Below are 22533 nucleotides of genomic sequence, written 5' to 3'. Positions count from 1 at the left end.
TTTATTTTTATTTATTTATTTATTTATTTTAAAGATTTTATTTATTTGACAGAGAGGGACACAGCGAGAGAGGGAACACAAGCAGAGGGAACGAGAGAGGGAGAAGCAGGCTTCCCGTGGAGCAGGGAGCCCGATGCGGGGCTCGATCCCGGGACCCTGGGATCATGACCCGAGCCGAAGGCAGACCCTTAACGACTGAGCCACCCAGGCGCCCCAGTTTAAGTTTAAATAGCTGTGTGTTTAAATGTTTAAAGCACAAGTTTAAATGAGCCACTGTTTTTTCCAACCTTTTTCTTCTTGATTAGATATTAGGTTGTTTTAATTTTTCATTCTTTTTTTTTTTAAGATTTTATTTATTTGAGAGAACACGCAAGTGGGGGGCAGGGGGGGCAGAACGAGAGGGAGAAGCAGGCTCCCACCTGGGGCTCGATCCTAGGACCTCAAGATCATGACCTGAGCCGAAGGCAGACACTTAACCAACTGAGCCACCCAGGCGCCCCATAATTTTTCACTCTTTTAAGTGAAATACTTTACTTTAAAAATTTATCATAAGGAGCACCTGGCTGGCTCAATGGGTAGAGCATGCAACTCTTGATCTCAGGTTGTGAGTTTGAGCCCCATATTGGGTGTGGAGATTACTTTAAAAAAAAATTATTGTAAGTGAAACTGCATTGAAAATTCTTGTACTTGCCTTTCTGATTACTTATGTGTTTTTCTGAAAAAATATTAGGAGGTGCAATGAATTGCTTGATTGAAAAGTATCTGTTTTTAGTACTTTAATAGATACTGCAAAAATTGCAATTTTCTGAAAATCTAATATTTTAATAGATATGAAAATTGCCGTTCTCTGAAAGGGCTGTATCAGCGTATACTCCCACTCACAGTACATAGGATAGTATCTGTTTCCCTTTGCTCTTCATTTTGCAAATTGAATGAGCAAAACAATACTGTGTTATTTGAATTCTTTCCTTTCTCGATTTCTAGTGTGATTGAGCATCTAGTGTGTATTTTTTGGGGGCGGGCAGGAATTTCCCCCATCTAAAGTGGTGTTTCATTTTTCTGCCATGGTTCTGAAATTTCAGCATGATGTGTCTGGGGTAGATCTTGTTTCCATTCATCTTTGTAGATACTCCCTTTCGTTCTCTGGACATTTTTTCCCCGTATAATTTGAGTGTCTCATCCCTTCTGTTTTCTCATCCTTTCCTTTGGGAACTGTTAGATGTTGAAAATTTTGGATCTAGTCTCTGTTGTTTAACTTTTCTTCCCCAAGTTTTGCATCCTTACATACAGCATTGTGGGAAGATCCCTCGGCTTCATTTCCCAGGCTTGTTCTTCATCTGTATCTGTTCTGCTGCTCCATTAGCCAGCTGCTGAGTTTCTTAATGGGACTGTAATGATTCCCACCTTCTTTCTGGTTCTTTTTCTTAACAAGTTGTTGTTCAGGTGTACAATTTCCTGTTTTAGCTCCTGAGGAGAAAATAGACCTGTTGTCTTTCTTTCTTTCTTTTCTTTTTTTCCTTTTCTTTGCTTTTCTTACCTTTTCTTTTCTTGTAAACTTTACGCCCAACATGGGGCTCAAACTCAGGACCCTGAGATCAAGAGTTGTATACTCTACCGACTGAGCCAGCCAGGTTCCCCCAAAATGGACCTGTTTTTATTAGAGTCCTTTCTTTTCTTTCTTTTATTTTAAGATTTATTTATTTATTTTAGAGAGAGAGAGCGTGGCGGGGAGAGGCAAAGAGAGAGGGAAACTCAAGCAGACTCCGTACTCAGTGCAGAGCTGATGTGGGGCTCAATCTCACGGCCCTGAGATCACAACCTGACCTGAAACCAGGAGCTGGACACTCAGCTGACTGCACCACCCAGGCGCCCCAAAGAGTCCTTTCTTCTAAAGCCTCCTTTTATTTGCTTTAGTAACGGTTTCCTTTGTTGTTACTTCTCTTGGCTTGGTTTGGTGCTGTTTGATGATATTTGGTGAGACAAGTACATAAAAACAGTTTAGAAAGACTTCCGGCAAAAATAAGAAAAGGGCCTAAATGAGAATATTTTTTGCTACTTTGCTCCCTAGCATTGGATGAGTTAGGCTCTCCTGTAAAGACATCCAGTCCATGTAGTTATGCTGGATACATCTGTATTAGAGCTGTCTTCAAGTTAATCAGTTTTTTGTTCATTCACTGAGTATTATTTAGTGCTTCCCACATACTAGGCATTGTACGAGGTGCTAAAGATTATTAATGCTTATATGGAAAATCATTGTCTAGCATAATTGTGAGATAAAAAGCAATTAGGATATATTGAAGGATATATCATATAATTTAGTGAAGTGTTTAATTGTCAAGAACATAATCTGGAAATATGGCCGGGATGAAGTCAGAAACAATTCACTGCACAGCTTAAAAAGAGTTCCGTCTTCTAAACTCTTAGAAGTTGCTAATGGGTATCTTCAATTACAATCATCACTAGCACAAATCAAATGTTCAATAGTAAAAGACTCCAAAGTAGACTGATATTTTAGTTATTTTCTTTTTTTACATTTTATTTTATTATGTTATTTTAGTCACGATACATTACATCATTAGTTTTTGATGCAGTGTTCCATGATTCATTGTTTGCCTATAACACCCAGTGCTCCATGCAGTATGTGCCCTCCTTAATACCCATCACCAGGCTAACCCATCCCCCCACCCCCCTCCCCTCTAGAACCCTCAGTTTGTTTCTCAGAGTCCATAGTCTCTCATGGTTCATCTCCCCTCCAATTTCCCTCCCTTCATTTTTCCCTTCCTACTATCTTCTTCTTCTTTTTTTTTAACATATAATGTATTATTTGTTTCAGAGGTACAGGTCTGTGATTCATCAGTCTTACACAATTCACAACGCTCACCACAGCACATACCCTCCCCAGTGTCTATCACCCAGCCACCCCATCCCTCCCAACCCCCTTCACTCCAGCATCCCTCAGTTTGTTTCCTGAGATTAAGAATTCCTCGTATCAGTGAGATCATATGATACTTGTCTTTCTCTGATTGACCTATTTCACTTAGCATAATACCCTCTAGTTCCATCCACGTCATTGCGAATGGCAAGATTTCCGGTTTTTTGATGGCTGCATAATATTCCTCTGTGTGTGTGTGTGTGTGTGTGTGTGTGTGTGTGTGTGTGTGTGACATCTTCTTTATCCATTCATCTGTTGATGGACATCTTGGCTCTTTCCATAGTTTGGCTATTGTGGACATAGCTGCTATAAACATTGGGGTGCACGTACCCCTTCGGGTCACTACATTTTTATCTCTGGGGTAAATACCCAGTAGTGCAATTGCTGGGTCGCAGGGTAGCTCTACTTTCAACTTTTTGAGGAACCTCCATACTGTTTTCCAGAGTGGCTGCACCAGGTTGCATTCCCACCAACAGTGTAGGAGGGTTCCCCTTTCTTCGCATGCCCGCCAACATCTGTCGTTTCCTGACTTGTTAATTTTAGCCATTCTCATTGGTGTGAGGTGGTATCTCATTGAGGTTTTGATTTGGATTTCCCTGATGCCAAGTGATGTTGAACACTTTTTCTTTTAAATTTTTTATTGTTATGTTAATCCCCATACATTACATCATTAGTTTTAGATGTAGTGTTCCGTGATTCATTGTTTGTGCATAACACCCAGTGCTCCATGCAGAACGTGCCCTCCTCAATACCCATCACCAGGCTAACCCATCCTCCCACCCCCCTCCCCTCTAGAACCCTCAGTTTGTTTTTCAGAGTCCATCGTCTCTCATGGTTGAACACTTTTTCATGTGTCTGTTGGCCATTTGGACGTCTTCTTTGGAAAAATGTCTGTTCATGTCTTCTGCCCATTTCTTGATTGGATTATTTGTTCTTTGGGTGTTGAGTTTGATGAGTTCTTTATAGATTTTGGATACTAGCCCTTTATCTGATATGTCATTTGCAAATATCGTCTCCCGTTCTGTCGGTTGTCTTTTGGTTTTGTTGACTGTTTCCTTTGCTGTGCAAAAGCTTTTTATCTTGATGAAGTCTCAGTAGTTCATTTTTGCCCTTGCTTCCCTTGCCTTTGGCGATGTTTCTAGGAAGAAGTTGCTGCGGCTGAGGTCGAAGAGGTTGCTCCCTGTGTTTTCCTTTAGGATTTTGATGGACTCCTGTCTCACATTGAGGTCTTTCATCCATTTGGAGTCTATTTTTGTGTGTGGTGTAAGGAAATGGTCCAGTTTCATTCTTCTGCATGTGGCTGTCCAATTTTCCCAATACCATTTGTTGAAGAGACTGTCTTTGTTCCATTGGACATTCTTTCCTGCTTTGTCGAAGATGAGTTGACCATAGAGTTGAGGGTCCATTTCTGGGCTCTCTATTCTGTTCCATTGATCTATGTGTCTGTTTTTGTGCCAGTACCATACTGTCTTGATGATGACAGCTTTGTAGTAGAGCTGGAAGTCCGGAATTGTGATGCCGCCGGCTTTGCTTTTCTTTTTCAACATTCCTCTGGCTATGCGGGGTCTTTTCTGGTTCCATACAAATTTTAGGATTATTTGTTCCATTTCTTTGAAAAAAGTGGATGGTATTTTGATGGGGATTGCATTGAATGTGTAGATTGCTCTAGGTAGCATTGACATCTTCACAATATTTGTTCTTCCAATCCATGAGCATGGAACGTTTTTCCATTTCTTTGTGTCTTCCTCAATTTCTTTCATGAGTATTTTATAGTTTTCTGAGTACAGATCCTTTGTCTCTTTGGTTAGATTTATTCCTAGGTATCTTATGGTTTTGGGTGCAGTTGTAAATGGGATCGACTCCTTAATTTCTCTTTCTTCTGTCTTGTTGTTGGTGTATAGGAATGCCACTGACTTTTGTGCACTGAATTTATATCCTGCTACTTTACTGAATTCTTGTATGAGTTCTAGCAGTTTTGGGGTGGAGTCTCTTGGGTTTTCCACATAAAGTATCATATCAACTGCAAAGAGTGAGAATTTGACTCCTTCTTTGCCAATTTGGATGCCTTTTATTTCTTTTTGTTGTCTGATTGCTGCAGCTAGGACTTCTAATACTATGTTGAATAGCAGTGGTCATCGTAGACATCTGTGCCGTGTTCCTGGCCTTAGAGGGAAAGCTCTCAGTTTTTCCCCATTGAGAAAGATATTCGCTGTGGGTTTTTCATAGATGGCTTTTATGATATTGAGGTATGTACCCAACTCCCTACACTCTGAAGAGTTTTAATCAAGAAAGGATGCTGTACTTTGTCAGATGCTTTTTCTGCTTCTATTGAGAGGATCATTTTTGCCCTTGTTCTTTCTTTTATTAACGTATTGTATTACATTGATTGATTTGCGGATGTTGAACCAACCTTGCAGCCCAGAAATAAATCCCACTTGGTCGTGGTGAATAATCCTTTTAATGTCCTGTTGGATCCTATTGGCTAGTATTTTGGTGAGAATTTCTGCATCCAGGTTCATCAGGGAAATTTTATTTTCTTAAGGGTTCTTCATATCTTTATAAAACCCCACTGTCATGATTATCCTTTAACAAATTGGTTTCTTCAATATGCCGTGACTGAGACCTGGGAATCCTTTGTATGGACGGCACTGATTTGGAATTGGACAGTTACCTTGGATTCACATTGGATGGGTATCATCCTGGCACTGGGAAGTTGCATGCAATGGGGATTCATGAGAGGACTTCCTGTTGACTTGATAAAAATGTCTTTATGTCCCTCTATCAGTATTCGCCAACACATGGATATGAGCTAATTAGCAATTCACCCTACTTTTTTTTGTCTTCAGTCTGTGAGGTTCTTACCTTGATAATACTTTTTCCTAGGTAGGGGTTTTTTCATTTTCCAAAGGGAAAATTTACTTTGAACTTTTTCTCTTTTTGGAAAACTTTGAAGTGACCAGATGACATTTTTGAGTCTTGGAATGTTCCTTTTTATCAACTGTCAGGTTTTGGTGTGAATAGCCTCATGGAGACATGGGAGTAATCCCTGACCTCTTGTCTGTCACAGATCCCGGATTACAGGAATGCGGTGATCGTGGCCAAATCTCCAGCCTCGGCCAAGAGGTAGGCGGGAGCTCACCACTAATCCTCGGGTCCACATGGAGAATCATCTCCCCGATCGAATCCTGGATGCTCTGGATTCTACCTCAGTGGTTCCCACTGGTGTCCCTTGTTTTTATTCTATGGGCTGATAGTTTAGAGATTGTCTGCTGACTCCATTTTAAAAATGATGATATATTTTCCTCTTTTTTTTTTCAATCCCAATCTATGCCCACCAGTCAAAGACATGCAGGTATCGGGAAGCCTGACCTAACGCTTCTCTCATTTCCAGATTGGCAGCCACTGGTGGACCTTCACATCCAAGGTGTTTAAAATCCATGGTGTTTACAGTACCAGTAAATATACTTTTAGTTGTTTATTGGCTTTTATTACAAGAGCTCAGTAATTTATTAACAGAATTGTATCCAGCCGAGAGGCCACTTCTTGGTATGTGTTAAAAAGTGACATTTTACAGAACAAAAACACCCGGAGGCAGTGCTGAGAGTTACATGTAAGCTGGAGTAGCTGATAAATCAGTAATACAATATTTAAAGTGGTTTAGGGTTGAGAGGATTTTATATACCCATGTTTTCTGGAGAAGCCACTTTGTGGGAAAGGGAGAGAACAAAAGCAAATGTAGGAAGAAAGGAAAAAAGCTCCCCTCCCTTTTCTTCTTTTTTTAGATAGGGAGAGATTATTAGGGGAAGGGAGAGAGAGAATATTAAGCAGGGTCCACGCCCAGCGCAGAGCCCAGTGTGAGGCTCAGTCTCACAACCCTGCAATCATGACCTGAGCCGAAATCAAGAGTCAGATGCTTAACCGACTGAGCCACCCAGGCGCCCCTAAAAATGCTCTTTTAAAATTATGTCCCGCGATTGAATGCCTTTGCTCACTGGATCCCTGTGAAGCCCTGCAGAATATAAGAAAACATAGGTACCTCCATCCTGGGTCCCGCAGGCTGATGATATTGAAGGATGAGGGAGAGCTTGCAGACGGTAAGCCAGTGATTTAAAAGGCATTACAAGCAGTTTTCCATTATAAATTACGAAGAACATTAGGATATTAAATAAATTAGGCTGGCACTTGGATAAAAACATAAAGTCGCCGTGTCTGGTGCAGCCAAGTCTGTGCCCACACCACACTTCCTTCGAGAAGCTCTATCAGCAGAGTCTTGTATCGTCCATTTGAGGAAGTCATAGTAAACCATGACTCGTTTTGGAGTATAAACCTGTCAAACACTTTTCTGGGCATTGCGCTGGATCAGTTTTAATGTAGTAATTTGTTTTTCTCTAATATATAGGCTTTTAGTTGTTGTTAAGGTGAAAATCATGTAAGGTATAATTAATCATTTTAAAGTATACAGTTCGTTGGCAGTTAGGGCCTTCACAATGTTGTGCAGGCACCACCTCTCTCAGGTTTCAAAGCTTTCTCATCACTCCAGAGGAACACCCCATGCCCATTAAGAAATCACTCTCCATGCCTGCCGTTCCCCCTGCTTGGGCTCTCTCTCTCTCTCTGACAAATAAATAAAATCTTAAAAAAAACACACACAGGTAAAAGACAACATACAGAATGGGGTAAAATATTTGCCCCTTCTCTCCCCAGCCCCTGGCAACCACGAATCTGCTTTCTGTCTCTGTGGATTTGCCTATCCTGGACGTTTCGTATAAATGGAATCATACAGTACGTGGCATTTTGAGTATGGTTTCTTTCATGTAGCCTCCTGTTTTCCAGGTTCATCCATGTCGTAGCGTGTATCAGTCAGTCATTTCTTTTTACAGCTGAATAATCCCCACTATGTGGATAAACCACACTGTTTATCCATTCATGTATTGAAGGACATTTGGGTTGTTCCCACATTTTGGCTGTTATGAAGACTACTGCTGTGAACATTTGTGTACACGTTGCTGTGTCGATGTATGTTTTCATTTCTCGTGGATGTGTACCACGGATCGAAAGTGCTAGGTATATGGTAATTCTATGCTAACGTTTTTGAGGGACCGCTGAACTACAGTGGCTACACCATTTCACATTCTCACCAGGAATGTTCAAGGGTTCCAGACTTTCCACATCCTTACCAACACTTATTTTCTGTTTTATTATTATTATTATAATTGTTATTATTTTTTAAAGATTTTATTTATTTGACAAAGAGAGACACAGCAAGAGAGGGAACACAAGCAGGGGGAGGGGGAGAGGGAGAAGCAGGCTTCCCGCGGAGCAGGGAGCCCGATGCGGGGCTCAATCCCAGGACCCTGGGATCATGACCTGAGCCGAAGGCAGACGCTTAACGACTGAGCCACCCAGGGGCCCCTATTATTATAATTATTATGGCCATCCCAGTGGGTGTGAAGTAGTCTCTCACTGTGTGCTTTTTTTTTTTTTAAGATTTTATTTATTTATTTTTGTGAGAGAGAGAGAGGAGTTCTTTATATATTCTGGATACTGGGTCCTTTTCAGATAGAGGATTTGCAAATATTTTACCCCATTCTGTATGTTGTCTTTTACCTGTGTGTGTTTTTTTAAGATTTTATTTATTTGTCAGAGAGAGAGAGCACAAGCAGGGGGAACGGCAGGCAGAGGGAGAAGCAGACTCCCCTCTGAGCAGGGAGCCCGATGCGGGGCTTGTTCCCAGGACCCTGGGATCATGACCTGAGCTGAAGGCAGACGCTTAACCAACTGAGCTACCCAGGCGTCCCTCTTTTACCTGTCTTGATAATGTCCTTTGACACACAAAAGTTTTTAATTTTTATGAAGTCTGGGTTAGCTGTGTTGTTACTGCTTTTGCTTCTGGCATCATATATAAGAAACGATTGCTAAATCCAAGGTCATTAAGTTTGCCCCTGTGTTTTCTCCCAGTGCTTTAGTTTTAGCTCTTATGTTTGGGTGGCTGATCCATGTTGAGTTCATTTTTGTATATGGAGGGAGGTGTCGGGGGCCAGCTTCTTTCTTTTCCACGTGATTATCTGGTCATCCAGCACCATTTGTTGAAAAGACTATTCTTTCCCCCTTGAATGGCTTTGGCATTCTCGTCCAAAGTCAGTTGGCCGTAGATGTTTGTGTTTATTTCTGGATTCTCAGATCTGTTCTGTTGTCTGTGTGTCAACACCACACTGTTTTGATTACTGTAGCTTTGTAGTAAGAATCAGATCAGAACACCCACAAGTAGATAGAAGTGGGAGTACTCTCCCCGTGAGTCCTCTACTGACACCAGGTGGGAAGTGGCCTTGTTACCACCGGGCTGGTGAGGCTCCTGACCCCATGAGGCCTCCCCTGACACCACCTCAGAGGGGAGAGGGAAAGGCACCTTTTACTGCCGAGTGGGGTTGGAAGTCCAGGGTTCATGCTGCACTGACCCTGAGGGGGTGGGGGATCATTACCGCTCGGTAGGGATGAAAGTCCCAGCTCCCTACTTGGCCTTCTCTGAAACCGCCCTATTGGAGGGATTGGGGCTCATCATTATAGCCTGGCAAGTGAGGAAGGGTAGACCCCCCTACTTGACCTGTGCTTATGTCCGGAGTGGTGTAGCTGGCTTTTTCTGTGCGGTTGGCCGGAGAAGGGCAGTTACTGTGTTAAAGTTTTCTGACTTGGGAGGCTGCCCCTTTCTTGGTCCTTTGGCTGGAGAAAGCAGGCTTTTGTTTGGGCTTTTTTTGGTATGTGCCTGTTGGCATTTTGGGGTTGCCTGCTTCTCCAGCTGCAAGTCTGTGATGATGAGACAAAAAGACCACCAGACTGACCACCTTGTCGTTCCAACAGCCTCAAGGTCCCCAGCCAGTCTTTTTTCTCCTCTCCACCTTTAGAGTCTTCTTACATTTGTTTCATATATGATATCCAGGGTTTTGGTTGTACTTCGTGGGAGGACTACTCTGTCTTAGCGGAAAGAGAAGTGGCAGCAGTGCATTTTGATACATTTTTGCCCCCTAAATACCCGAAGAATATGATGAATTTTCCTTTGTCTCACCCATATGGATAGGCTTCTCGTAACTTCTGTAATACTTGCTTTATATCTAATCCCGTTTGTTGATGAGATTTTATCATTGCGGTAGCCTTTGGCTCAGTTTATTTGGCTTTTGTTAGTATAGTTGACTCTTGAGCAGCACAGGTCTTAGGGCACCGACCCCCCTGTGCTTCAGAAATCCACGCATAATTTTTGACTCCCCCAGAACTTAATTACTAACAGACTACTGTTGCCTAGAACCTTACTGAGAGCATAAACAGTCGATTAACGCATATTTTGTCATTTGTATACTGTATTCTTACTCCAGGTAAGACAGAGAAAAGAAAGTGTTATTAAGAAATGGTAAGGAAGAAAAAATACATTTACAGGATTGCACTGTATTAAAAAAAAAAAAAATCCACTTATAAGTGGACCAGTGCAGTTCAAACCTATGTTGTTCAAAGGTCAACTGTACTACAGTGTTTGTCTTTTTTTTTTTTTTTTAAGATTTTATTTATTTATTTGGAGGGGGGAAGCACAGAGGGAGAGGGAGAAGCAGACTCCCCTCTGAGCAAGCAGCCCGACGTGGGGCTCGATCCCAGGACCCCCAGATCACAACCTGATCCGAAGGCAGACACTTAACCGACTGAGCCACCCAGGCGCCCCCAGTGTTTGTCACCTATCCATTCAGATGTTTATTGTGCCAGGTCTGATGAGGCCTAAGAACACTCCCTGAGGGAGCTTATGTGTAGCGTCAGATGTTTTCGCTACTATTGTGGTTGGAGCGTGTGTGTCCCCCCCACAAAATTCATCTTGAAATCCTAACCCCCAATATAATGGTATTAGGAGGTGAGGCCTTTGGAAGGTGATTAGGTCATGAAGGTGGAGCCCTCATGTCTGGGATTAGTGCTCTTGTGAGAAGAGTCAGGTGCTTGCCGTGGTTCTCTGTTCTCTGCCCCATGAGGGTACCGTGAGCAACATGGGCCGTCTGCAAACCGGAAGGCAGGCCCTTATCAGGCACCGGCTCTGCCGTGCCTTCATCTTGGGCTGCTAGCCTCCAGAACTGTGAGAAATACATTTCTGTTGCTTAAGCACCCCCCAGGCTGTGTATTCTGTTACAGGAGCTGGTATGAAGACATCTCTCTACGTTACCTCATCTGATCTTCTCTGGCTAGGAGGTCAGCATTTATTATCTCTCATAGACGAGAGGGGTTGAGAAAGTGATCCACGGTGATTCAGCTGTATGTTGTTTACTGGGAGGTAGTGGGGCCACTAATCACTTCTTAGGGTGTTCTCCACACCAGTGATTATGGGATTTTGGGTGTTGGCCAAATAGGATTGAGATGGACTTGCCCATCCACTCAGTACATGTGTAAGTGCTACTTAGACTTTGAGAAATAACAAAATGGGAGATCTAACACTGAAGTTAAGTCTTACTGTAAAGCTGAAGCGACCGTGATTATGTAGCATTGGGATAAAGATAGAAAAATAGAGTAGTGGAACAGAATCGAGTCCAAAAACAGATCTATGTGTATCTAGAATACTGGTTTCCAGCAAAGGTGCAAAGCAGTGCAACAGAGAAATGGTAGTCCGTTTCATGAATGGTGTTGGAATGATTGGATATTTACGTACAAAATAATGATTTTGAGTCGTATTTCACATCATATACAAAAATCAGGGCGCCTGGGTGGCTCAGATGGTTAAGCGTCTGCCTTCGGCTCAGGTCATGATGCCGGGGTCCTGGGATCGAGTCCCGCATCGGGCTCCCTGCTCCTTGGGAGCCTGCTTCTCCCTCTGCCTCTCTCTCTGTCTCTCATGAATAAATAAATAAAATCTTAAAAACAAAACAAAAACAACAAAAATCAACTGAAAGTGAATCCTGTAACTAAATGTAGAACCTAAAACTATAAAACTTCTAGGGGAAAACGGGGGAGAAAAATCTTTGTGACTTTGCTGGACAAAAATTTTTTAAATAAGACACCAAAAGTACATTTTATAAGAAAAAAATTGTTAAACATCATCAAAAGTAAAACTACTCGGGCGCCTGGGTGGCTCCGTTGTTAAGCGTCTGCCTTCAGCTCAGGTTGTGGTCCCGGGGTCCTGGGATCGAGTCCCGCATCGGGCTCCCTGCTCGGCGGGAAGCCTGCTTCTCCCTCTCCCACTCCCCCTAAAACTACTTTTCAGAAGACATTACTAGGAGAATGATAGGAGAAGGCTCAGATTGGGAGAAAATATTTGTAAAGCATGTGCTTGATAACGAACTTGTTATATTCAGGGGCACCTGCCTGGCTCAGTCGGAAGAGCGTGAGACTCTTGATCTTGAGATCATGAGTTCAAGCCCCATGTTGGGTGGAGAGATCACTTAAAAAATTAAATAAATAAACTTAAAAAAAAAAAACAACTTACATTCAGAAGATATAAAGAATTCCTAAAACTTCGTAAGAGAACTAGCAACCCAACTAAAATTGGCAAAAGATAAACAGACCCTTTATCAAACTATATATTCAAATGGCAGATAAGAACATGAAAGATGTTCAGCACTGTTTGTTATGAGGGAAATCCCGACGGAAAGCACAGTGAGGTACCACTAGGCACCATTAGAATGGATAGCATTTGAAATCGCCCACACCACGTGTTGGTGAGAACATGGAGGCCCCAGGACCCTCATGCACTGCTCAGGGGAATGTAAAATGGTATAACCAGTTTGCAAAGCAGTCTGGTTGTTTTTTTAGAGAGTTAAATATATGCCTTACCTTATGATCCAGCCATTCTGCTCCTAGGTTTTTACCTAAGAGGAAGGAAAGCGTGAGTCCATGCAGAGATCTGTACATGAATGTTCAAAGCAGTTTTGTCATGGTTCAGAACTGGAAATAACTCAATGTATCAAGTAAATGAACAAACTCTGGTAGACCCACATAATGGACTGTTGCAGTGTGACGGGGTGACCTGTTGATAGGCCATGTAATGTGGACGAATCTCCAAAATGTTATCCTTAGTGAACGAAGTAAGACAAGAAATGATGACATACTCCGATTCCACTTAGGAAATTCTAGAAAAGGTCAGACTCTGGTGCCAGAAAGCAGATTGTTGGTTGCCTAGTTCTGGAAGGAGTTACTAAGGGGCAAAAGGACATGTCTGGCAGCGATAGATATCTTCATTGTCTTCGTCGTGCTAACGGTTTTCATGGATGTGGCATACATCAGAGCTTGAGATTGTACGGTTTAAATATGCACAGTTTGTTGGGTCTCACTTATATCTCAGTAAAACTTAAAAATTGACGCTTATGGCTTTGAGGAGTATTTAATGCCCTTTGCCTCCTGTGGTTGTTCTCACTGTTAAGTGGGTGGCAAGGTGGATTAGCAGTTAGAAGCGAGGAAGATGCGGCTTAGCAGAGTTAGCGAGTGCAGGCGCAGCTAGCCCGCTGAGCGCAGACCAGGCTGCTGTCTGGCCACTGGTGCCCCCTGCGAGAGGGATGTGCTCATCACCTGGGGTCCCCATGCTTTGTCCCGGATCCTAGGACTCGGAGATTATTTCCTCTCTCTTTTCATTAATCCTCTCGGAAACTACACTGGTTGTCTGTTCTCGTATGTTCCTCCCGTGAACGTCAGACAATGGAAGCCACGTGCTTTCTGAACCGTGTCTCATGCTCTCCCTCAGGGCACAGTCTTTCGCTGAGCGCCTGCGCCTGGGAATCGCGGTGATTCACGGAGAAGCACAGGACGCCGAGTCCGACCTGGTGGATGGACGGCACTCCCCGCCCATGGTCAGGAGCGTAGCTGCCATCCACCCCAGCCTGGAGATCCCCAGTAAGTGTGCCGGCCCCTCTTTGTCACTCTCCTCTTTGCTTTTAAGGCTGCCTGAATGTATTGTCTTCCCACTGTGAATGGCCTCTTCTCTCTTTGTTTTTTTTTAAGTGGGCAAAAACGGATTAATACCCAGTTGTAACAAGTGCATTTCTGATAGCCCTGTGGATCGTAGAGCCTTCTAGAAGCAGTCTGTGTGATCATAGCAAGAAGTAGGAAAAGGCTCAGTTCTGCCATTTCAGAGAATTTCATCCATTCACTCAGCAATATATCCTAGAGGAGAGTTTAACACGAGCAAAAAACTTTGTGCATATTATTCACTAATAGTGTTACTTTGAATGCAGAATATTGGAAACGTCTAAATGGCTTAGCAGAGGGTAGGCCCTGATAAATTATCTTGTATCAGCACAACTAATTATGCAGCCCACTGAAATAATTAAGCCTAACTGGATACAAGAGAAAAATCTGGAATATATGGGAATCGGCAGAATACAAGAGTGTATACCTGGGCTTGTGTGAGGCCCCGGAGGGAATACTAAAGGTGACAATATGGTGATGGGGTGGGGCAGTTATGTGTGAATTTGTTTGTTTTTAAGAAACTTCCTTTGTGCTTTACTAACATCTTTTCAATTAAAAACAAAAAATACTGCCTTTGGGCGCCTGGGTGGCTCAGTTGGTTAAGCGACTGCCTTCGGCTCAGGTCATGGTCCTGGAGTCCTGGGATCGAGTCCCGCATCAGGCTCCCTGCTCGGCGGGGAGTCTGCTTCTCCCTCTCCCGCTCTCCCCTCTTGTGCTCTTTCTCTCTCTCACTCTCTCTCTCAAATAAATAAATAAAATCTTAAAAAAAAAAAAAATACTGCCTTTGAGTCTGTTGGGGAGGAAAAACTTTGCCCTCTTTAGATTCATGCTTACGGGCCTGCAAATCTCACAAAAGATAGATTAGCACAAGAAAAGACAGGGTTTAGGATTGTGGGGGATCTTAACAGGGGAAGCTGGAAAACAGGTGACTTTTAGGAGAGGTGAAGGGCCCTTAGCACAGAAGGGAGTAGGATGGTTTTGTGACCGCGTCTGTGTGGGTGTGGTGCTGACTTCTAGTCTAGGTGGTAAGTTAGTCTTCCCTGGTTGTTCCTGGGAGGGGACTTACGACCTTTGAATTCTTTCGAGTTCTTTTGGGGGGTTCTGCTTTTAGACCAGAAGGGATTTCAGGAGCTCCAGTGTCTTCAGCTCAGAATCATTTTTATGCCACCGTGGCATATTCTGGACCCCTTCACGTTCTTGCTTTGCACAAGAGTTTGCTTGTTTGCAAATAGAAAACACTTGAGGGGAGGAAAGCTGAATTGGGACTGCACCTGCAGATCTCGGTGGGCTGGGGTGGAGAGAGGCAGCGTTCAGGCGTCGGTTAGATCAGGATGCCAGGACAGCCCGCAGGGCAGAGGGCAGGCTCTGGAGGCAAGGGCTGGGGCCTGTGTCTGGCCATGGTGTGACCAGGAAGGACACCACCCTGACTGCTGGAAGGTCCTGGGGGAAAAGATGGGGGTAAGGTGGCAGGAGTCTGCTGGAGCGGAAGGGAGGATCTTAAATGCCAGTTCATATACTTGCGTTACAAAAGGCTGCAAAGTTCTCTGGAGCTGGGGGCAGGTGTCTTCAGAAGTCCAGGCCTGCATTGGGTGTTGGGATAGATTGCAGGGAAGAGAGGCAAGAGATAGGGAGGACAGATTTGGGAGGCTGATGAAGTTACATGGATGCACAGTGGGAGGGCTTTGATCTCGGGCTGGGCTGTGCTGTCCAACCCAGCGGCCGCCTGCCCGCTGGAGTGGGGCGAATGGGAGCCGAGGTGTGCCGGGAGTGTGAAGGACACGCACTCTTGATGTGAAAACCATAATGTGAAAGATCTTTGTTAATCGTGTTTTTATTGAGTACATGTTGAAATGATATTTTTGATTAAATAAAATGTATTAAAATTAGTTCCATATATTTCCTGATACTTTTGTAATGTGGCTTCTAGAGAATTTAAAATGACATCTGTGGCTTACATTTGTGACTTAGCACACATATATCACTGCTCTGGGAGTCTAGCAATGGGCTCATTGGACAGGAAGGCCTGTGCCTCTCCCATTCCATCTTGGGAGATGGCCCTCTCCCACTGTGATGGGAGTTTTAAAGAGAAGAGAGAGGGGCACCTGGTGGCTCAGTTGTTAAGCGTCTGCCTTCGGCTCAGGTCATGATCCCAGGGTCCTGGGATCGAGTCCCACATTGGGCTTCCTGCTCAGTGGGGAGTCTGCTTCTCCCTCTGACCCTCACCCCACTTGTGCTCTCTCTCTCAAATAAATAAAATCTTAAAAAAAGAAAAAAGGAGAGAGAGCTAGGGATGGAGCCAGGGTTCGGGATTTGCTAATCAGGCCCCACATTAGCGCGTGCACCCCACTGCAAGGCTGCTGGGCTCTCAGGCCTGTGGCTGGCCTTCCTTTCAGAGCCGGTATCTGCTCAGTGAGGGGCTCGTGTTAGGCAGGGCTCTACAGGGATGAGCCCCTTCCCTGAGCTCAGGGGGAAAGCACGTTCCTATTCAGCTTTGCAATTATGTCAGCTACGTTCAGGAACGTGTCAGCAGTCTTCACATGAACCAGCTCCTTTTAACTTCTGGGCTTTAGCTTTTTTTTTTTAATTTAAGATTTATTTATTTATTATTATTATTATTATTATTTTTTAAGATTTTATTTTATTTTTTTTAGAGAGCGAGCGAGAGAGAAACAGCATGAGAGGGGCAAGTGTCAGAGGGAGAAGCAGGCTCCCCGCTGAGCCGGGAGCCCGATGTGGGACTCGATCCCAGGACCCTGGGATCATGACCTGAGCCAAAGGCAGACGCTTAACCATCTGAGACACCCAGGCGCCCTATTTATTTATTATTTATTTGAGTGAGAATGAGAGAGAGAGTCCATGGGGGGGGGGGGGAGGGTCATTTGCTGGCCTGGCCCTCTAGACTTGTTTAAGTTAGTAGCAAGTAGATAGATGCAAATAGACATATGGAGGCAAAAGAAAACATTATTCCTATGGAATCTCACACATACTTGTTAAGATTGTGATGACATCAAAAGATTTTGATATTTATCATTAGATTTAAAAGATTAGTTCGTATTTTTTGGTTTCTTACAGAGGGAAAATGCCAACTAAAAAAGAAAGCAGTACTTTTCTATAGGACTCCTGGGTGGCTCGGTTGGGCATCTGCCTTCAGCTCAGGTCATGATACCGGGGTCCTGGTATCGGGTCCTGTGTCAGGCTCCTTCCTCAGCGGAGAGCCTGCTTCTCCCTCTGCCTGCTGCTCCCCCTGCTTGTGCTCTCTCCCTGACAAATAAATAAAATCTTAAAAAAAAAATAAAAAAATAAAAAAGAAAGCAATACTTTTCCAGACTAGGAGCCCATTATATAAATATTTGAAACGGTACAGCACTAGATCCAGAGACACAGCATTTTTATCTTTTGGTGGGCCTCTTCCCATGGTTTCCTTCCTTGGGTTACGGAGCTGCGGTGTAGACGGGGACAGAATGCACGTGTTGCTCCATAATACACCTTCTCCCAGGTGATTGAAAACTTGCATGAACAGCATTTTTAATGGCTGTTGAATGTGGTTGAAACCTAAGCCCAACCAGGGTCTAGCAGGTATTCGTTTTTACCTGTTTTGTTTGTTTTTTTTAAGGTTTTATTTATTTTAGAAAGAGAACGAGTGGGGGGGAGCAGAGGGAGAGGGAGAGAATCTCCATCAGACCCTGCTCTGAGCGCAGAGCCCCATGTGGGGCTCGATCTTATGACCCTGAGGTCATGACCCCAGCCAAAACCAAGAGTCAGATGCTTAACCGACTGAGCCTCCCAGGCACCCTGATGTTTTCACCTGTTCTTTGCCAGTATAATGTTGTAACGCACATCGGTGGGTTAATGCTTTTTCTGTACCTGGGCTTATTCATTGTAAGTTTCTAAAAGTGAGATTTATGAATCCAAAGGTAAAACTGTTCATACGGCTCTTTGTCAGGTTGATTCCCTAAAGTCTACACTGTTATACTCTTTCCCCAGTCCTGGGGTTAGGTGCCTGGAAAAGGAAGTGTGGAAGGTGTACAAAATTACTTCAGTTTTGGGATTTATCTTGCTTTGTTTGGTTTTACATTTCTGTCGTCCCCCCCCCCGCCCCCCGCCACCTAGGATCACGTTACATTCAGTTGTCCTTCGTCTTTAGCCTCTTTTAATCCACAGCATTGGTTCTCAACTGGGGGGGGGTGCGGGGCAGAGATGCCATGGATTTTGTCCCATTGAGCACACTTGGAGTGTCTGCAGACAATTTTGGTGGTCACAGTTGAGGGGGCCAAGGATGCCGTAAACATCCTGTAAAACACAGTACAGCTCCCACCACAAAGAATTACCTGACCGAAAAGTCAATGGTGCCCAGGTTGAGAAGCCCTGATCTAGAGCACTCCTACTTTTTTTCATTAGTGACACTGACCTTTCTTTAAAAATTGAAGTGAGGGATGCCTGGGTGGCTCAGTCGGTTAAGCGTTTGCCTTCGGCTCAGATCCCAGGGTTCTGGGATTGAGCCCCGCATCGGGCTCCCTGCTCAGTGGGGAGTCTGCTTCTCCCTCTGCTTGCTGCTCCCCCTGCTTGTGCTCTCTGTCTCTGTCTGACAAATAAATAAAATCCTTAAAAATAAAAAATAAAAATTGAAGTGAAAGTCACATAACCTAGAATCAGCTGTTTTAAAGTATACAGTTCACTGGCAGTAGAAAGGGGGCAAAAGCATTACTGAATTCACAGCATCTCGTTACTACAGATTTTGTTAATTAAGGAATAAATTCATGGGATATCTTTCCATTTATTTATGTTTCCTTTAATTTTTTTTCACCAGTATATTATACTTTCCAGTGTACAAGTCTTTCACCTCTTTGGTTAAATTTATTTTCAGGTATTTTATTCTTTTCAATGCTTTTACAAGTGGAGTTATTTCTTCTTCAGGTTCATTGCTCATGTGTAGAAAGAACTGATTTTTATGTGTTACCTTGCAACTTTGGTGAATTGATGTATTAGCTTTGGTAGTTCTTTGTGGATTCTTTAGTATTTTTTATATGTAGGGTCATGTCATTTGCTAATAGAGGTAGTTTTACTTCTTTCTGTCCAATCTGGATACCTTTTATTTCTTTTTCTTGCCTAATTGCTGTGGCTAGCACATCCAGTACCGTGTTGGGTAGCAATGGTGAGAGCAGGCATCCTTTGTCTTGTTCCGGATGTTAGGGGAATGTTTCAGTCTTTCATTAAGTATGCTGTCAGCTGTGAGTTTTTCATATTTGCCCTTTTTCAGGTTGAGGAAGTTCCCATCTGTTTCTAGTTCCTTGGGTCTTTTTATCATGAGACATTAACTTTTTAAAGGCTTTAATATAGAAACTTTTGTGTGTGTTTTATTCTGACCAGTGCTGATTCCTAAAGAAAAGCCCCCAATCACAGTTGTTGGCGATGTTGGAGGAAGGATCGCCATCATTGTGGTATGTAGATCTCTCTTATTATTATTGTTAATTGTTGTATTTGCCGTTGTTATTCTGTTGAATTATTTGTTAATTGTGTGGGGATAGCGGTGTGGCCAGATAAGTCTCCTTTACGTTGGTACCTTGTGCTACATGTTTACTTTGGTCCAAAAGCAGAAAATTGTTATCATTAGTTTATTAAGAAATTGTAACTACTTAGTTTACTAAATGTTGTGTGGCTGTTTGTCATACATGAGAAATTGTTTTGCGATAAAGGTAGGGTACAAAATTGATAACTGTTTAAAACACTCATCTTCTTGTGCTTCACAAAACCAGTGCACAGAAGGAGTACATTTAATGCCTGTATCATTAAAACAACAATAATATGAACACGTGGGCGCCCCACTGCTCAGCTTGGAAACAGAACGTCATCCTGTCCCCGTGAGGCCACGTTGGCTCTTCCCTGGTCTCTCTTCTCTCTCCTACCCCCAAAGGTTGTCAGCAACCTGGAAGTCACCATTCATGCCCTTGCTTGCCGTGAATGCATGTATCCCTAATGCTAGGTGGTTCTGTTTTTCAGGTTTCTGATGTTTGTATAATGAAGTCTTTGTGTACTTTATGACTTCCATTCAATGCTGTTCTGAGATTTCTCCATGTAGTAACATGTGGTTGCACGTTATTTCTCTTTACTGCTGTTCCTGGTACTACCATGACACAGCTTACTGATCTGTTCTCCAGGCACCGAACATACAGTTTCTTTATTTCCAGATAATACTGCTCTGAACAATCTTGTGCCTATTTTCTGGAGCATACGTGTAAAACTTTCTTGGCACCTGGGAGTGGGGTGGTTGGGTCAGAAGGCACACACATTTCCAACTTCCCTGACTGGTGCCAAACTGTTCCCAGAGTGGCCGCACCAGTTAACCAAGACTCCATAGTGGGGGCCCCACGTTCTCCCCAGTGCTTGTGATTTTGCTTGTGAACTTCTGAATTATAAAATCTTTTCTGAATTACAAAATCTCTGACATCACCCTCTAGGGTACTAACTGCCCATGAATTTATTCCTTAATTAACAAAATCTGTAGTAACAAGATGCTGTGAATTCAGTAATGTTTTTGCCCCCTTTCTACTGCATTAAAAAGATGCAGTAGAAGTAATTTTTTTTTGAAGTAATTTTGATTCATAGGAAGTAGGCCCTCCTCTCCCCCAAATTATACAGGGAAGTCTTGTGTTCTCTTGATCAGCTTCCTCCTCCTTGCTCAACTGTGGTGCAGTAACACAATCTGGAAATTCAGATCACTACCACCCACACAGCTGCTCCTGATAGGACCAGTGTGACGTGTGTGTGTGTGGACGTGTGCAGGCTTCTCACACGTGGAGCTTTGTGTAACCGCCACCTCAGTCAGATACAGAATGACACCATCACCTGAGCGAAGCTCCTTCGTGCCCCGCCTTTATCGCTAGGTCCCCTCCTGCCCCCCCCCCCCGATCCCTGATGGCTAATCTGTCCTCTGTCTTTGTAATGGTGACTTCAAGAAAGTCATACAAGTGAAGTATACAGTTGGCCAGGCTTTAAGATCGGTTTTTTCCCCCTAGCATGCTTCCCTGGAGATCCATCCAGGTTGTTACGTATATTAGTACACCCTTTTAGGCTGAGCTGTTTTCCATGCAGGTTGGTACCACAGTTGAACCGTTCACCGACTGAAGGACATTTGGATTGTTTCCAGTTTTCTGCTATTAGAAATAAAATTGCTCTGCACATTTGTGTATGGGTTTTTGTTTTACTTTTTGTGGGATAAATGGCCAAAGGTGCGATTGGCGGGTTGCATGGTGATTGCAAATAGAGTGTTAGAAGAACCTGTCAAACTATTTCAGAATGGCTGTACCATTTTGCCAGTAGCACTTTTCAAGTAATATCTCTGTTTTTCTTCTTTGATTATAGTAATATCACTATACATTTGAAAGGAATAATACATATGCATATAAAATAAATGTGTGAATAGTTGTTCAAGTCTAGACGATGCTTGATACCCTAGTGGGCTTAAAATAACTTTGGTAGCCTGGGTGTGATAGGAAAGACTCCGTTTTCCACCTCCTATGTCTCTCAGCTGCATATCCCCTTCACAGTTCACATAAATGTGTGGAGGTTTTTCTCTGTGATACCAGCTGCTTGTCTTACAATTTAACTTAGGTCTTTTTTTTTCTTTCTTTCTTTAAGCTTTTACTTGAGAGAGAGAAAGCATGAGTGGGGGAGGGGTGCAGAGAGAGCGCGCAGGGGAGCCCGATGTGGGGCTCCATCCCAGGACCCCAAGATCATGACTTGAGCCGAAGTCACACGCTTAACCGACTGAGCCACCCGGGCGCCCCAGTTTAACTCTGTTCTGACACCGTCTACCCAGAGCTATTGTCGCAGACCCGCGGGTTAAAGGTCGGTCCTACAAGACTGCTCCCACCCTACTTCAGATGCCATTTGCAAGCACGGCCCCGGCTTACCCACGGCTTCTGTACGATCTGGCCACAGAGCAGACGTTCCCATGACCCCCTTCTCAGGCTGGATTAATTTTGCTAGAGCGACTCACAGAACTCAGGGAAACCCTTGTATTGACCAGTTTATTAAAGGATGTCATAAAGGATACCGATGAAGAGATACATAGGGCGAGGTCTGGGAGGGTCCAGAGCACAGAATATTCTGTCCCCGTGGAGCTGGAGTACGTCACCCTCCCAGTATGTGGATGTGTTCACCAATCCGGAAGCTCTCCAAACCCTGTACTTTTGGGATTTTTATGGAGGTTTCATCACATAGGCATGATGGATCATTAACTCCATTTCCAGCCCCTCTCCCCTCTCTGGAGAATGGGGGTTAGGGGACTGGAAATTCCAAGCTTCTCATGGCATAGTCTTTCTGGTGAGCAGGCCCCATTCAGGAGCCCACCGGGAGTCACCTCATTAGAATAAAAGATGCTTCTAGTGCTCTTATCACTTAGGAATTTACAAGGGTTTTGGGAGCCCTGTGTCAGGGTCAGGGTCAAAGACAAATAGAACAAATGATGTTCTTAGTGTTCTCATCACTTAGAAATTTGCAGGGGTTTTAGGAGCTCTGTGTGCTCTCTGGGTGGAGACTGATATATATTTTTTACCCTGTCACACTGGGAGTCTGTGGTGCATGGGTGGGACACCACTGGACTGTGTAGTTTGTTAAAATACTGTTACTATAGGGGCGCCCAGGTGGCTCAGTCATTAAGCGTCTGCCTTTGGCTCAGGTCATGA

At 43.6% G+C, this 22533-nt stretch overlaps 1 protein-coding gene across 7 annotated transcripts in view; it reads left to right on the top strand.

Moving 5' to 3' along the window:
* The window catches only part of PRPSAP2 (phosphoribosyl pyrophosphate synthetase associated protein 2), a 53156-nt gene that overhangs the window by 20603 nt on the left and 10020 nt on the right, over positions 1-22533 (top strand). For all 7 annotated transcript variants that reach the window (XR_004676390.1, XM_034989717.1, XM_034989719.1 and 4 more), the window contains 3 exons: positions 6000-6055; positions 13626-13774; positions 19217-19287. Coding sequence is in view for 6 of the 7 variants with exons in the window: in XM_034989717.1 (XP_034845608.1) it covers positions 6000-6055; positions 13626-13774; positions 19217-19287 (276 nt within the window). In the remaining variant the exon portion in view is untranslated. The remainder of the gene's footprint in view (positions 1-5999; positions 6056-13625; positions 13775-19216; positions 19288-22533) is intronic.

The sequence above is a fragment of the Mirounga leonina genome, unplaced genomic scaffold (assembly GCF_011800145.1).
Source record: "Mirounga leonina isolate KUSES-001 unplaced genomic scaffold, KU_Mleo_1.0 Mir_488, whole genome shotgun sequence".
In the NCBI taxonomy this organism is placed as follows: domain Eukaryota; kingdom Metazoa; phylum Chordata; class Mammalia; order Carnivora; family Phocidae; genus Mirounga; species Mirounga leonina.
This window is presented reverse-complemented; position numbering and strand designations above follow the sequence as displayed.